A 17027-nucleotide genomic window follows, 5' to 3' on the forward strand; every position below is an offset into this window, starting at 1 on the left:
CAAGTATTTAGGGAGGAACAGAAGAGAGTAAAAACAGACTAGAAAAATACTCACCTCCTAGCTTGCTTAAGCCAGGGGTTCTCAACGGGGGCCCGGGGGGTGTTCAAAGGATGCCAGGGGGCGCTGACAGCAAATTAGTGGGGTGGGCGTTAGGTTACAAAAGGGGGGCGTTTATCAGTCATGTTAATCAAATCTATTGTCAAGTTCCTGTTTGTATTAAAATGTTTATCTAGACTCCATTATACGGGCTGGTATGCATTTGTAGCCTACCACGGTTCAACTGATTTTGAAGTCTAGCGATGCATCTGAAGTATCTGGTTTAGCAGCGTCAAATAGACAGGTGAAGTAAGTGGATACTGTATTTATTGTTTTTACATGTGTTTAGGGTAGGCCTACTGTTTGTAACTGCAAAAATGCCATAATTTGTTTTATAGAAATCATGTTACCATGAGCCATGCTTCCATGTGCTTGCTTACTATGGTCTTGTTACAAATACCATTGTTAAAACTATAAAAATTAATAAATAAATACATAAAAAATTTCATAAGGGCAAATACAAAATACACTATTTTTTTTAGATTAAATAGAAATGCGTAAATCCAAAAACAAACAAAAAAAAACAAACAAAAAAAAATTGGCTAAAATATTTTTGTTTGAGTTTAAGAAAATATAACTGATTTTGTTTGCCTTCAGAAATTCCAAGAGATGACACATTTGAATCAATAAGAAGCTGATGAAAGGAGTTCCAACTCAATCACACTGTTAGAATAATTTAGTCACATAAATTAGGTATTACATTTTTATAGATGTTACTGTTGTTGATGACAGTAAATTTACATCTGCATCCAACTCAAAATCAATGCTGTAATGTAAAATTAGCATTTCAGTGGGACAAAATATGTAATATTATGGCCCCAGATACAGCACTCCATCTGCTTAAATTTAAGAAACGCAAAGTTTGGTCTCACATACATGATGCGTAAGCCTGCTGAATTTATTAACAAAATGTTAAGATTATGCAATGCATCGAAGTTGCATCAAACAAATTAAGCAAATAATGCAAATATTGAGTTTTGTGTGGTATGTTTTTTTCTTTCTTTTTTTTTTGGTAACAAAGTCTCTGCTTTCAAATTATGTCGGCTGGGGTAAGGTAATGAAGTAGGGGGGGCGTTCATCAAAAAAGGTTGAGAACCACTGACTTAAGTGAAGTTATAACTTCGTCTCCTATGAGGCTGGCAGATTGTGACACAATTGCCAGAGTCTATGACTTTGTGTGATGTTGAAAAGAACAACATCAATTACCATGAATGAACACCGAGACCTAAAAGTGAGTCAAGACAATTGCTTTTTCAATTTCTTTGTTAAAAATCTTGAAAATCAAAGCTGGATCTGTGTTGTGGATGTGACTTGAGGTGCAACCTCTCGTCACCAATCCTTTATTCTGCTCAGTGGTGCTTTGAAGGTTTGGAAGAGGAGGAGGAGGAGAAGAAGAGAGGGAACAGAGATCAAGAATGTCGGATTGGTGTTGTTATTTATTCAAACCGAGCCGATGATTATGAGGAAGGAGACAAAAGCAAGTGTGAAATCATGCAGCTGTGCAAAATCAATACAAGTTCCCTTGACAGTAATAAAAGATGATCTCTGTCATTTATGCTTCAAAGCACTCCGATTCTTCCTCATACTGCATCCGCACTCTCTCAAATACTCTACGACACACAGCGATGCCTGCACTTTGAAGACTGACCACCATGACTCAGGTGCAGGAATGGACAGTTGAATAACAATTACGAAGAGAGCGGAGACTGTTTCATTAAAACAAAAGTTTCATGCTTTTTATGGATTAATGAGACATTGTAAAACCGCTCAGAGACAGAGAGTGATAAAGAGAGAGAGGGAGAGAGATGGAGCTGGAAGAAGACAGAAAAGAGACAATTGATGTTTGAGTGGAGGGAAATTAGTTTGACGTTCTTATCTCAGGACTCGTATTCAGCTTTTCTTTAATGCATTCCTTTAACATAAAGGCTTTTATGTAACATGTTGAAGAACTCCGATACAGAGAGTAGGAGAAGAAACAAGAACAGTAATTGCACATGAGTCAGAGAATTGTGTGAGTAAATGAGTGTGTGCATGTGTTTCTGAGTGTAACTGCTTTTAGCAGCCTCTAGGCTTTGAAAGAAACTTATGGTACTTAATTGACGCTGATTAACTCATTTTGACACAAGTCACAAATGTACACAAACACATGCTATTAGCATATATAAGAATGTTTATGTGTGTGAGTTGCATTCGATTTAACCCTATGCTTTTTCTGTCGAAGTGATACACTGTGTCTCATTTGGAAGGCTGCGTCCTCCGGAGTTTGCATTTGTCAGCCGCATCCATCATCAAGGCTGTCTCGTTTCAGAAAAGCGAGTAGGACACTCCGAATGCGACCTTCTTTCATGGGAATTCGGAGGATGCATCAGGTGTATCCTTCGTGGGCACTCACAACCCACAATTCTTTGCTTCAACAGAAATTTCTAAAAAAATGACGCCAATTTGCCCGTAAATATGTTGTTCAAACATATTCAAACATCAAACGCAAGTAATGTTAATTCCCAAATTGAAGTACCTCAGTAGACAGGTGCAGAGTATATAATATGAATAATGATATTAATATATAATTAAAATAAAGTATTAGACTAAAAGAACACCTGTAAAATCTATTTTCTTTACATCATTATAACGCTCCTAAAATTTACCTCATACATTCCCTTCTAAAGGGACTTTGTTCCCTTCTCACTCAATGCGCTCACGCTTGTTAAAGAGTGGTGTGCTGTCATAGCAACCATGTTATGTTCCGTTTCCGTTTGTCCTACGAAGGCTGTCTCGTTTAAACGAGGCTTGTTTAAAGGAGGACGCTCAGTATACGGCAGCCTTCAAAGGACGCGTCCTACCTTGCACGCAGCCTTCGAAACGAGACACAGCTACTGACTCACATGCAAGAGATATAATCCAATTGTAAACTGTCAACACATTTATTTATATACAATTATAAATGTAATTTCCGCCATCTTCTATTTGGCAATGCCCAATATGTTTGGCTGTTTTTTTGTTTTTGTTTTTTGTATGCAATAATGATTAGGCTCGCAATAGAAATAAGGATAATGGTCTGTATAGAGAGACCAACAGGTGATGGTAAATGTCATGTCCCCAGTTTTACCTGGTTTCTTGACAGACATTATTGGTTTATCAGCAGCAAGACATGAGCTTGTTGGTCAGAAAGAGACGCAGGAGGTTTTATTGATATTATATATCACCTTTGTGTCTAACCTATGACTCTAAACCTCTGGCTTGCATTAGTCTGCAGGCGAAATGCTGGAGGAGACAGGTGTCACCACAGCGCCAGTATTTCTGTGATTTATTCCCCAACTTTATTTTCTTATTCTTAAAAAGACAGTTCATAAAATATACTCTTACACACACTTATCACTTTAAAGAATAGGGACTTTTTTTTTTATCAGTGGTTGACTAAGCCTATAAAACAATAATCAGACACATAATTTCTTGGAAATATGTTCTGGAATAATGTGGCCATTTACTTTGCAAATATAAATAGCAAATTTAATGCACATGTTTCATGAAATTACCTCAATATAATAAGGCAGACCGAACATTTTATTTTGTTATCAATAAACTACGTTGGTATGTTTTTAAAGCTAGCAGTAATATTTTGTGAATAAAGGGAAGGCAAATAGCACTTTGAAGCATTGGCAAACATACTATAGGATTCAACCAATAAAAAACCCAAATCTATTGACCACTAATCTGAATATTGGACAGTGGGGGAGGGGGTCAATCTCATAGTTTCAGCTCTGCTAGTGGCCATACTAGGCCTACTGTTAATAGTTGGTGTTAGTAGCGGTTCTATAAAAGCAATAGATTGCTGTTGTTTTAGTGTAAAAGAAGCATTAGCATTAGTTTGAAGTAGCAAGAGGACAAGTGGAGTAATGACAGCAGCAGTGGGGCTAGATGAATTAGCTGTAGTCACAGCCTCAGGTGGAAATCTCCAGTTTTACTCTGATTAGCTGGCTTCTACGCAGTTACCACTAGTCATATGCACAGATTTTTTTATCAGTCCAACAAGAAACAAAATTGTGTTATACTTTAAGTTCCCAGGTTGCTACAATGAGCACTTCTGCAGAAGAAATTCTCAATTTTGCGAGGTTCATGGCATCAAAGATATTCTATAATTTTGTTCAGGATATTTAGTAGCAACACTATGCTTTGTCTCTGAGTTCAGAATAAATGGCACATAACTGGTCAACAGTGTCAGAAATGAACTTTTCCATGGCAATATTTGTGCATATTTTGAATTTCAAGGGCATTTAAAAAAGTGTAGGCACAAGACAAACAATATGCACGTTAACATGATGTTAGTGAGATAAAATCACTTACTAACCTTTTCTGTGTCAAGTTATAGCCAACTTTACAACTTCGTTGCCATGATGATGTAATGTCAACAAACCCTAAAACGACTGTAAAAATGATGATTTAAACAACTTTTCAGCTCAAATAACATGAGTTTTAACAGAAGAATTCATGTAAGCGCTTTTATAAAATTATAAGCTTCACATTTCTGCCTTTAAACCCCCCACAGTTTGTCTCCATTCACTTCCATTGTAAGTGCCTCACTGTAACCCAGATTTGTGCTTTTACTAAAGAAAAGGAGGGATGATTCGGAATTAGTTTTTGTGGTAATCAAAATTATGCCACAAATGCTGTTGATTGAGCTTCACTTGTACTAAACCTGGAATATTCCTTTAAGTGATTTTGTCTGATATGTTCCTCCTAAAAGTCTTGAGAAATCATTAATATGATAATTGTTGACAAATAGAAAATACAGATAAACAGTTTCATTGTAAAGCTCTATACTTAATATGAGCAGTGTAGCACAGTCTCTGAAGAATTTGCTAAGAAATTCTTGAGTTGACATTTATTGCAGACTTTATTGGGTTTGGCAAATCTGAACACATTTTGTGACATTGTTGAAATCTTTGTGACACTCTTGTGAAACTCTAGAGGAGAATCTGTGCACAGCAGCCAATACACATTATAACTACAATATAAAATGAACTGAAAGATTTTACAGAATAAAACAGCATGAAATGTTAAATATATTAAATAATAAATAAGTATGATGATGCTTGGAGAACACACAAAACCAGCCATCTGCCATGGTACAGTATGATTGGATGCATGCAATGCTATTGACACCGCAGTTATACTGCTGAATAATCCATGCAAAGTTCTGTGACTCAACGTGCGCTCAAACACACACACACACACACACACACACACACACACACATGCTGGTGCGGCTATCCTTAAGAGGACTCTCCATAGACATAATGATTTTTATACTGTACAAACTATAGATTCTATCCCGTAAACCTAACCCTACCCCTAAACCTAACCCTCACAAAAAACTTTCTGCAATTTTACATTTTCAATAAAACATCATTTAGTATGTTTTTTTTTAAGTGATTTGAATTGGGACACTAGAAATGTCCTCATAAACCATATTTAAAGCATAATACCCCTGTAATTACCAGTTTGTCCTGATGGGCCAGCCGCGAAACAGGGCTGAATGGGCCATGATAACTGAAATGGGCTGCCGCTTTATGCAGAACGGGCCACAAAAAGTTGCCGTGATAAGGCGAAGGGGGCAGCGATATACAGAAAAAAGGACAGCAGGACACCCCCCCAACAACATTTGGGACAGTTTCTATATAAAATCCCGGCCCAGTTTCTCTTCCCAGTCTGCCCCTGGGCAACAGTATGCCGACACAATGACCGGCATACCTTGTTGGTGCTTTATAACAAGACCATCTAGCAGCCGCATGGCTCTGCGTCAATATGTAATAGACCAGTAGAAATGGCAATCGCTAGAAATGTATCAAGTATCATGTCTATCGTGGTTATGCAAAACCTGTGGCAAAGCACGTTCCCAAAAATCCTTGTATTATAATCATCATTTTGCATTTCTCACGGCCATCGATGATAGTGCTCTCTCGCACGCGCACACGAGCAAACACATAGAGCGTGAGGAGAGAGAGCGTGCATCCATGGCCTAAGTATCCATCATTGTATTATAATACATGATTTTTGGGAACGTGCATAGCATAACCTTTGCATATGCTGTATGTGTAGACATGCAGTATATAAGTTGAGGGGGCTTCAAGGTACAAGTTTGGGAACCAATGGTCTGGCTCATATTTTCATAGAAAAACAATAATAATAAAAAAAAAAAACAGCATATGCAGATGCATACTTGCTTCTTTCTGGTAGTTTATTTCATATAAAATATATTACATTGTATAACCTTTGGGGGCCTGGGTAGCTCAGCGAGTAAAGACGCTGACTACCACCCCTGGAGTTGCGAGTTGGAATCCAGGGCGTGTTGAGTGACTCCAGTCAGGTCTCCTAAGCAATCAAATTGGCCTGGTTGCTTGGGAGGGTAGAGTCACATGGGGTAACCTCCTCATGGTCGCTATAATGTGGTTTGCTCTCAGTGGGGCTCATGGTGAGTTGTGCGTGGATGCCACGGAGAATAGCGTGAAGCCTCCACACAAGAAACACGCTCAACAAGCCATGTGATAAAATGCGTGGATTGACGGTCTCAGACGCGGAGGCAGCTGAGATTCGTCCTCTGCCACATGGATTGAGGTGAGTCACTACGCCACCACAAGGACTTAGAGCGCATTGGGAATCGGGCATTCCAATTTGGGGAGAAAAACAGGAGAAAAAAAAAATATATTGTATAACTTTCATGAATACAACGCTTAGTAGTAAAACTGAAATTACATTCATGTAGTTATGAATGTCCTGAAAGTTTGATTTGAAAGATTTAAATGTTGATGAACTAGCTACTAATCTGTTATTAATTAGTCATACCTTTAGTTTGTTAATGGAAAATGGAAGTATAAATTGTCACCAATATATATTATTAGTTTATTAGTGGCTTAAGGAGATCCATCAGGACTGGTGTAGTTTGGTGCTGCCTGTAAGGTTAATTGAAAAATAATCATTTTAAAAAGATTTATCAGAGAAGACGTCCTTTGTCATGTATGTAGAATCTTTTGTTAATGAATTCTGTAGTAATTTTGAATGCATGCATCCTCTGTTTTGATACATTAGTTGTATTAACCTGAACACCGACTGAGCCCCTACATACCGCTCAAGGGACTCCAATAAAACTGGAATCAATTTGGGCACTGCTTGAAATCATCTTCTCTGTCTCCCAAATCTCTTATTCCTGCTTCTCTGGCAGCTCTAATGCTTTTATCTTATATGGTTTGAGCACATTGGCCATATTTTCCAAGCTCTGGCAAAAACGTATGCATTTTGACCCAGTTTCACGAATCAATATAGTGCCTTTCATTTCCTCTCCATTTTAATGTGTGTATTTTGTTGGACTCCTTGAGTTTTGAGAGCATCCATATTACTCCATGAGACACATGAGACTTAGCCATTGACAATCATAAAACCCCTTTCATTATTTCTTCTACCTTTGTGCTAGTTAGAATAAATAACGGTGTAAGAATTTATGAAGCAATCTGTTAAATAAAGCAGAGATAAAGAAAATCAGAACAACCCAAGAAGTTGTGTAAAATGTAAAGATTTGTTGATTCTCATCAGCACATGAGAATGGCTGGTGGAAACTAGTAGCCTTCAATGGAGCAAAACCATTTCATCTAAATGACTGACAGATGCATATCAAGATTCTTAGTTCCTGTCGACACGACTGCTGTGTTTAGTGCAACGAGCGTCCCTAAAACCTCCTACTCACATTAAAATGAGGACCAAACAAGAATTGTGCGCGTTCTAAGGCACTGATGACAGAGGATTTAATCCGTGACGCGGGCTCGCGCGTATCAAAAAGAGTCGCGATTACTGGCGCGTGGGCTCCGCTCTTTATAGCACGAGCCGCACAGGTATAAAACCAGACGACGCACGATTCAGCATTCAGAAAAATCGGAAAAGTCGACACCCAGCTGGCAAGAAGTGCAATCATCAAAGTCCTCGTCCAAGGTAGAGTTAGTAGGCTATTTAATTTAATAATGCTATTATACATTTTTTACATTTTAAAACCTTTTGACTATTTCATTCCAGACGAAGTTTGAGGTCTTAATACTTCTCAGTGCTATTTTAGACACTTTTTTTCTCGCTTAATTATTTCTAGACAGTAATAGAACATGCAGATGTGATTATTAAAATTCAACCTAAATAGTAATACTAATTGTAATCCACAATACTGAGAAGTATTTTAGGTATGTTATTAGTAATTACTTAGGAATGGCTTGATTGTAAGAAATGTATGTTTGAAATGAGTGGTTTATATAGGATTACGTGTTGGCACAAAAATGAATCTTTTGTTTTGTTTAATGCCAGATGCATTGTAACATGAACCTGTGGATCGGTTGGGCAGCGTGCGCCTTCCTCTTGTTCTCCTGCTTGGGAACTCTTACGGAAGGTTACCCAACAAAACCCAACAACCCGGGTGAGGACGCACCTGCGGAAGAGCTCGCCAAGTATTATTCAGCATTAAGACACTACATCAACCTCATAACAAGGCAGAGGTAAATTCTTCAACTCTGATATACTAGTCAAAAGAATAATATACAAACATTTAAATCTCATCTCAAAACAACTTTGCACTTTTTTATTTTTTTATTTTGCGTTGGTAAAAAATTTTGTATGTGTGTATTGTGTATTTTGGCTAAATCTGTCTTAAGAAAGTGAGTTCATAATGACAGCAGTCTCTACTAAAATATCTACCTTGAGGCAACTGGAGAGAATAAAACAGCATAGCCTTTCTTTCCGAAAGCTCGGTATTAATCCGCTGATAACCCCGCTGATTCTCTAATTAACTGCATCCCATGCAGCACTTTAAATGCGTTTCTTTGTTATGTTAAAACAGCGGGTTGTGGATTTGTAGTTAAAAAACTGTATTTTACCAAATGATTTTTTCCCCCAATAACTGTGTCGAAAAATACACTTTAAAGGTCTTTTGTTTGTCAAATCAGCGATTTTCGTAAAACCGCGAAAATCAACCGAAGATGTCAAATGTTGATTGCTTCGCATTGCCTACTTTTCCACCTCAACAACAGTTACATATGTAAGCTGAATTCATAAATAGGACTAAACAATTTTATTTTTCTCTATGTAACGAAAGGGGGGCAAATAAAATGGTATAACAGCGTAACCGATTTTCAAAAAATCGCGAAAACCTACCAAAGATGTCTTAGGAAATGTGGATTGCTTCGCATTGCCTACTTCCCCCCTCAACAACATTTACAAATGTAAGCTGAATGCATTGACATAACGAAACTATTTCTTTTTCTCTAGATAATTAAGTGGATACAGTAAAATGGTAAAATCTGCGATTTTCGCAGAGTCGCGAGAATCAGACACACACTTTCCCCCTCAACAACAGTTGCAAAAAGCTGAATTCTTATACACAACTAAACAGGAGATGAAATATATCACAAGTGAGCTGGAAACGAGGCGTTCTTTCTGACTGGTGGTCACAACTGGCAATAAGATAAACAGCTCTGCCTACAACTACCATTGAAATGGGAATCTATGGGATTTTTACTCTTTTGTTTTGTCTCACAGGTATGGCAAAAGATCCAGTGCTGACAACTTAATTTCAGACCTTCTGCTTGGTGAAACAGAGTCCCACCCCCAGTCAAGGTAAGGTTTAGAAAATGAGTTTACGCAGCTCCATCCTTCCATTATCACACTGAGAAATGTGCACCCTAATTTGCACTTATTATTGCTGGCTATTACAGCAATATTATAATTATCACTGACTTTGTTCCATTTAGCATTAATCAAGTGAACAATAATAGTAATAAAAAAAGATTTTAGCTCATTTTAAGTTGATGACCGCTGTTCAGCAGTGGAAAGTGCTTATTATGTACTGTAGAAACAATAATGTTCAACAATAAGCATTTATTGCCTGTTCATCCACAGATATGAGGACCATTTGGTGTGGTGATCTCAGCAATTGTGTGTTCATCCAGTTACGTGTCATCATCTGTTCAACGTTATTACACCAACCAGGTCTCATAAAATTAAAATCCTCTGTAACATCAAGATCAGCAACTTCTTGTGAAGCTACCACTGTCCCAATAAGGATAGTGAACACATTGCAGAACATTAAAATAAAACACATCAGATCATCGAACAGGAAAATGTCTGTACGAGTACACGTCTGTGTGAAATGCTCCAACATATATAGTTCTGTTGAATATGGACTTGTAGAAATTTGTGCTCTCTTTCATCACAGATCAATGAGCCATCCAAAAAGGTGATTGTACAAAGGCTTACTGTGTGTATGCCTGTTGTGTCCATTGTAATCCTAAAGATCAAAGGAGAGTCATTACTTACTGCACAGTAAAACAGTGATAATCAAATCCACTATATTTGAAAGAGTTGTCTGTGGTCTTCTCTCAGTAATGATATGGATATGCCAGTCGTATTAAAGAATATGCTCTGGGCTTTGTCTTTAATGGTTTTTAAAAAGTTTTCCAACAGTTCTCTGAAAAAGAAAAGAAAAATTGCTACAAATGGACAAGGATCATGAAAATGTTTAAAACAATGAAGTTAAAGTACAACCAGTGTTGGGGAGTAACGGAATACGTGTAACAGGATTATGTATTTAAAATACAAAATATAAGTAACTGTATTCCACTACAGTTACAATTTAAATAATTGGTATTTAGAATTTTACACTTTTACTTACTTTTTTTCTAGTAAGACCTTTGATATTAGGGCAAAAATCATATTTTTGATAATTATTTTTTTATTGTTTTCCTGTAAAAATATCTAAAAATCCTTAAGATCAATTTGTTTTATCTTGTTTTAGAAACAACACTGCATAAGATATTTAGGTTTTTCAGAGAACGTATTTTTAACGTGTATTTTGTCTTACCGTACTGGCAGAGTTTTTATAGTCAAAACAAGTGAAAAAATCTACCAGTGCTGAAGAAGTAATCCAAAGTAATTTGAATATGTTACTGACCTTGAGTAATCTAACGGAATACGTTACAAATTACATTTTACAGCATGTTTTCTGTAATCTGTAGTGGAATACATTTCAAAAGTAACCCTCCCAACCCTGCATACAACATAAATCATTAATGCCAATGGTGTAGATTTGGCTTGAACATTGGGGTGGTTGCAGCGTGAAGCATTTACATGTTTCCATTAATCATGGTATAAATATTGGGGGTTTGTACTTGCTTGTTTTGATTATTTGGAGGGGGGGTTACCTCCTTCCATCCCCCCTAGAATCTACACCCTTGACTAATGCTATCGCATTAGAAAAACATCGAAAACATTTCAGATGTTTCCGCAAACAGGGTCAAATCATCTTAAATACAAATTCCTCCATAAATTAAGAGCAGAACATCAAAAACTTCCAAAATGTATCAATCTAAACAAAAACATAAACCTGAAACTGTCCTTGCCAAAATGAGTGACATATTTTGGACATTAGGAAGATGGTTAAGGAAACAGATACTGTATATATAGAATGAAATTAATGATGTTAAGAGCATTTGCACTCATCATGCAGGTGACAAAAATGTGACTTCCAAAGTATTACAAATTTAAGAGCTAATCAACATCATATGCACATTTTTGTTTTTCATTGCCTTACTCAATGCCTTTCTTCCATGTGAAAACAAGCAAGTTTAAAATCCAATATAAGGTGTTCATTTCTATAGAGAAAAGTTTAATCAACCTCTTCAGAAATCTTCAGAAAACCAAAAACATAATGTCAGTTAATAGCAGATTATGAAACCTTTTCCAGTTTTTCCAGATTCTTCTCATGGATCTCCTGTGGCTTTCCCCAGTGGCCCCTTGGTGGCACTGTGTCCTTTTGTAGGTTATGTGTTCTAGTTTCTATGTGATTGCTTGTTTTTGAGCTCCTGTTTCCAGTCATATTAATAGTGCACCCCTGCCCTTTGTTTAGTCACTAGTCTTGGCTTTGTTCCTCCACAGTTTGTAAAACCTTTATTTGACTCATTACCGAATCAGTTATTCAGTGTATACTACACAGTATGCAGTACACATTGTGTTATTCCATTCCTAGGCTAGCTCAGAATGGAATACTACTGTGCTGCTCACAGCATACTGCACTGAATACTGCCTACTAGTTTTTGAAAGTAGTATGTAAAACAGTGTGCATTATGGAACAGTAAATATTTCAAACAGCAGTACCTGTATGCTACATTGTTCTCATTGTTTTCCAGTGGTTAATTTGCCAAATTCAGAATCCTTTTAAATTGATATTGGCTGTGTCTCAATGTGCATACTTTTGTGTTCTTACATTCTCGTGGACTTGTTCTATGTCATCATCCACTGCTGAAGTTCAATTCCAATCCTCAAGAAGCAAGAGAACACAGGAAATTACTCGGATGTGTCCTTGAAATCGAGGATGCAGTGGATGGTGACTTGTGGGCAAGAACTCGATACTACAGTGGCAGACGAAGGACATTTATCGTTTTGTTTTTATCTCAATGTTCCCTACTGTAAGCTCGCGAAAGTCTGATGGCTTGTGAGAGTCATTATACTCCATCAACATTTGTTGTTTTTTTGGGCATCATTTTAATACAGTAATAAACATGGAGAAAACTAGAGTTCACAGACTTTATTCTTTTAACGTGTCAGTCCTGCAAAACCTCACTGAAGTGATCAGTGACGTGCACAGACCTTGGCTCTGTAAGGACATCGTAACATGTTCTAGCCAAAATGGCTTGAGCAAAACATAATACAATACTCACTAAGACCTTGTTTATAGCTGGTATTTGTTTTGTTCAATGATTCAAAATAAAATGACTCACTTTTTGACTCACATCTCAACATGTCTGTTTATTGACTAATTGCACATTACATGGTCTTGTACGTCTGTTTCTCAAACCATTTATAATATTTGCTGTAACACAGTGCCATCTACTGGATTCTTAAAGAAAAACAGGTACTGTAATTAATGCACATCATCACAGTATTAAGATGTATCTGGGGTGATCTGATCACATGTGGTCAGGCGAGACACATAGCTGTTGTTCGCACAAATGCATCTCCTGTGAGCACTTGTGACTGTTTTTTGAGGGGAGGGTTTCATGATGGTGTATATTGTATCATCACTATATCATAAATTAATTAACCAGAAAAATGGCACAAAAGACAAAGAAGCATGGAAAACTGGTGCACCAGGTACAGCTCAAATTTCATCTACTGTAAGTGCACACGAAGACACTGAAAAAGATCTGTATAAGACAGATAACGAGTGGCACTTCGCTGCATCCCAGATGGTGTTTACAGCGTTTCAAATGTGTTTTTGACTCCCTCCATGTGTGTTTTTTGTGATTTGATCACAAAAGGTTTTGCACCCTATTTACACCTATAGTGCTGATCACTTGTCATATACCAGTTGAAAACGGGGTCTAAATGACCGCTGCCTACATTAGCGAATGCTACAGAGCAACTCCTGGCGGAAGTTCATCCCATATCCGTTTCCCCAGTAAGACCCCCAGGGTGGATACCGAGCGTCCTGCTTTAAACAAGCCTCGTTTAAACGAAAAGGCCTTCGTAGGACAAATGGAAACAGAACTTATCATGGTTGCTATGACAGCCACTCTTTAAGAGCTTTGAGTGAGAAGGGAACAAAGTCCCTTTGGAAGAGAATGTATGAAGTAAATTTTAGGAGAGTTATAATGATGTAGAGAGAAAAGAAAATATATTTTACATGTGCACTTTTAGTCTATAATACTTTATGTTAATTATATATTACTATAGTTATACATATTGTATACTCTGCACCCATCTACTGAGGTACTTCAGCTTGGGAATTAACATTACTTGCGTTTTGAACATCATATTTCTTAGACACATTTGCTGAACTTCAAACATAATGTAGAAATTTACTGCATAGCCTACATTTAAAATTACATTCGGGGCTACAGTCAAAACATTCGGGGCTGAAGCCCCGGAAAAATGACCTGGCGATGCCGATGGTATAAGTTGTATGTTTTTTTTGCTATTCTGTCAGAACTCAGTTGCAGAATATACTCTAAACCAGTGATTCTGGGGTACATGAAAATCATTGGATTTTGCTTTGTTTAGCCTATAAAACAAAATGTATGATTTTAAATAAATATAAGCTAATTGGGATTAGGGCTGGGTAAAAATATATATTTTCCAATTAATCATAATCTTCATTTGATTTTGATCAATGCAAAGCTCAGCACCAAGAAAGTTTGGTTTGATTCGTTTCTGTATCTAAAAATTTGATTCATGAAATCCATTTGTCATTGATAATGTCTCCTTTCATACCCTTTAGGTTCTTTACAGTCAGTTGTTGATAAAAAAAAAATAAACAAAATGATTTTTTTAAAAATTTTTTTAAACATGTAATTCTAATCAAGAAGCTGTATGACACTCTCCTTGATGTGCATTCAACCAAAATGCTTCATCTCACTGAACTGACATATTCTTAAAGAGACAGTAATGTTTTAGCACTTGTTCTACATATCAATGTACTGTAAATTCTTATAAGTAGTGCAAATTATGCATGAAAACAACAAACATTTAGGCTTAACAATACACAGATAGACAGACAGACGGACGGGCGGGTGCAGGGGCGTAGATTCCGGGGGAATCAAGCAAGTACAACCCATTATTTAAACCACGATCAATGCTTCATGCTTCACGCCACGCCAAATCTACACTCTTGGACGGACGGACGGACGAACAGACAGACAGACAGATAGATAGATAGATAGATAGATAGATAGATAGATAGATAGACAGAAAAGACAGACAGACAGACAGACAGACAGTGCACAATGCTCACTCCCTGAAAAAGTGGTGCCCTTTTCCAGGTCCCTAAGGAGACATTTTCTCCATTGATGCCTTTACTGGCTCTAGAGTTGCAAGCACCTACACTAGATGCCTTTCACTTGCACTAGACTGTAGTGACTACGGCACCCTTGCCTTGCCAACAAATAAAAGACATCCATCACATCAAGGACACGGTGAATCGAACATTTTGGAGAAAGTGCGCCCTCTTGTGGGACTTCGATCGACCAATATTTTACTTGTCCATTTATTTTCCTTTATCTGTCCCTTTTATGTTAGTGCCCAGACCTCTTCATTTTATGCATAAGATAGAGTCGTCAGTAGGCTATATTTGTAAAACGTCATTAACACTCAAGAACAACTAAACTTATTAGGACTACTGTTCATGGAGAAAGTAACAAAGGTAGAAATATAAAAAGATCCCCATTATTTATCTTTTGTTCTAGAAACAGAGGTTACCCTACTGAGAGGCAAAAAGATGGCACTAACTCTACTTACTTTGCCTATTAAATACAATGCAAATTATATGAGAAAAGACTCGCCTTGACTCGATTTGCCTGTACAACCCATTGATTATTAGCTATTAGTATGTTTATCCACAATACTCAGATATAAACTTCGAACTTTATTCATTATTAATTGTACTGAATGAGGCACACACACTTAAAGCATTTACATGCACACACATACACTATATTGCCAAAAGTATTCGCTCACCCATCCAAATAATTGAATTCAGGTGTTCCAATCACTTCCATGGCCACAGGTGTATAAAATGAAGCACCTAGGCATGCAGACTGCTTCTACAAACATTTGTGAAAGAATGGGCCGCTCTCAGGAGCTCAGTGAATTCCAGCATGGTACTGTGATAGGATGCCACCTGTGCAACAAGTCCAGTCGTGAAATTTCCTCGCTACTAAATATTCCACAGTCAACTGTCAGTGGTATTATAACAAAGTGAAAGTGATTGGGAATGACAGCAACTCAGCCACAAAGTGGTAGGCCACGTAAAATGACAGAGCGGGGTCAGCGGATGCTGAGGCGCATAGTGCGCAGAGGTCACCAACTTTCTGCAGAGTCAATCGCTACAAACCTCCAAAGTTCATATGGCCTTCAGATTAGCTCAAGAACAGTGCGTAGAGAGCTTCATGGAATGGGTTTCCATGGCCGAGCAGCTGCATCCAAGCCATACATCACCAAGTGCAATGCAAAGTGTCGGATGCAGTGGTGTAAAGCACGCCGCCACTGGACTCTAGAGCAGTGGAGACGCGTTCTCTGGAGTGACGAATCACGCTTCTCCATCTGGCAATCTGATGGACGAGTCTGGGTTTAGCGGTTGCCAGGAGAACGGTACTTGTCTGACTGCATTGTGCCAACTGTGAAGTTTGGTGGAGGGGGATTATGGTGTGGGGTTGTTTTTCAGGAGCTGGGCTTGGCCCCTTAGTTCCAGTGAAAGGAACTCTGAATGCTTCAGCATACCAAGAGATTTTGGACAATTCCATGCTCCCAACTTTGTGGGAACAGTTTGGGGATGGCCCCTTCCTGTTCCAACATGACTGCGCACCAGTGCACAAAGCAAGGTCCATAAAGACATGGATGAGCGAGTTTGGTGTGGAAGAACTTGACTGGCCTGCACAGAGTCCTGACCTCAACCCGATAGAGCACCTTTGGGATGAATTAGAGCGAAGACTGTGAGCCAGGCCTTCTCGTCCAACATCAGTGTCTGACCTCACAAATGCGCTTCTGGAAGAATGGTCAAAAATTCCCATAAACACACTCCTAAACCTTGTGGAAAGCCTTCCCAGAAGAGTTGAAGCTGTTATAGCTGCAAAGGGTGGGCCGACGTCATATTAAACCCCATGGATTAAGAATGGGATGTCACTTAAATTCATATGCGTCTAAAGGCAGATGAGCGAATACTTTTGGCAATATAGTGTAGTTCGACCACCTCATCCCATTGTTAAAACGCATTTTTATAATCACCAGCATAATCTGCCACGAGAGGGAGAGGCGAGTAACCTAGAGCGTCTTCTGATTGGTCCATTCTCATAGACGTCACCCGAAAAGCGTGGCTTAGCATTTGATTGGCATTGTGTGTGTCCGAATAGTTAGCC

The 17027-nt window shown here is 38.0% G+C and overlaps 1 protein-coding gene across 1 annotated transcript; it reads left to right on the forward strand.

The window, feature by feature from the left end:
• Positions 1-7968: 7968 nt before the first annotated feature.
• npy (neuropeptide Y) lies at positions 7969-10517 on the forward strand. Its single transcript, XM_051664042.1, has 4 exons — positions 7969-8073; positions 8434-8621; positions 9661-9738; positions 10021-10517. The coding sequence occupies exons 2-4, from the start codon at positions 8434-8436 to the stop codon at positions 10043-10045; spliced, it is 291 nt and encodes a 96-aa protein (XP_051520002.1). The 5' UTR covers positions 7969-8073; the 3' UTR covers positions 10046-10517.
• Positions 10518-17027: the final 6510 nt, after the last annotated feature.

The sequence above is a fragment of the Myxocyprinus asiaticus genome, chromosome 30 (assembly GCF_019703515.2).
Source record: "Myxocyprinus asiaticus isolate MX2 ecotype Aquarium Trade chromosome 30, UBuf_Myxa_2, whole genome shotgun sequence".
Classification (NCBI taxonomy): Eukaryota; Metazoa; Chordata; class Actinopteri; order Cypriniformes; family Catostomidae; genus Myxocyprinus; species Myxocyprinus asiaticus.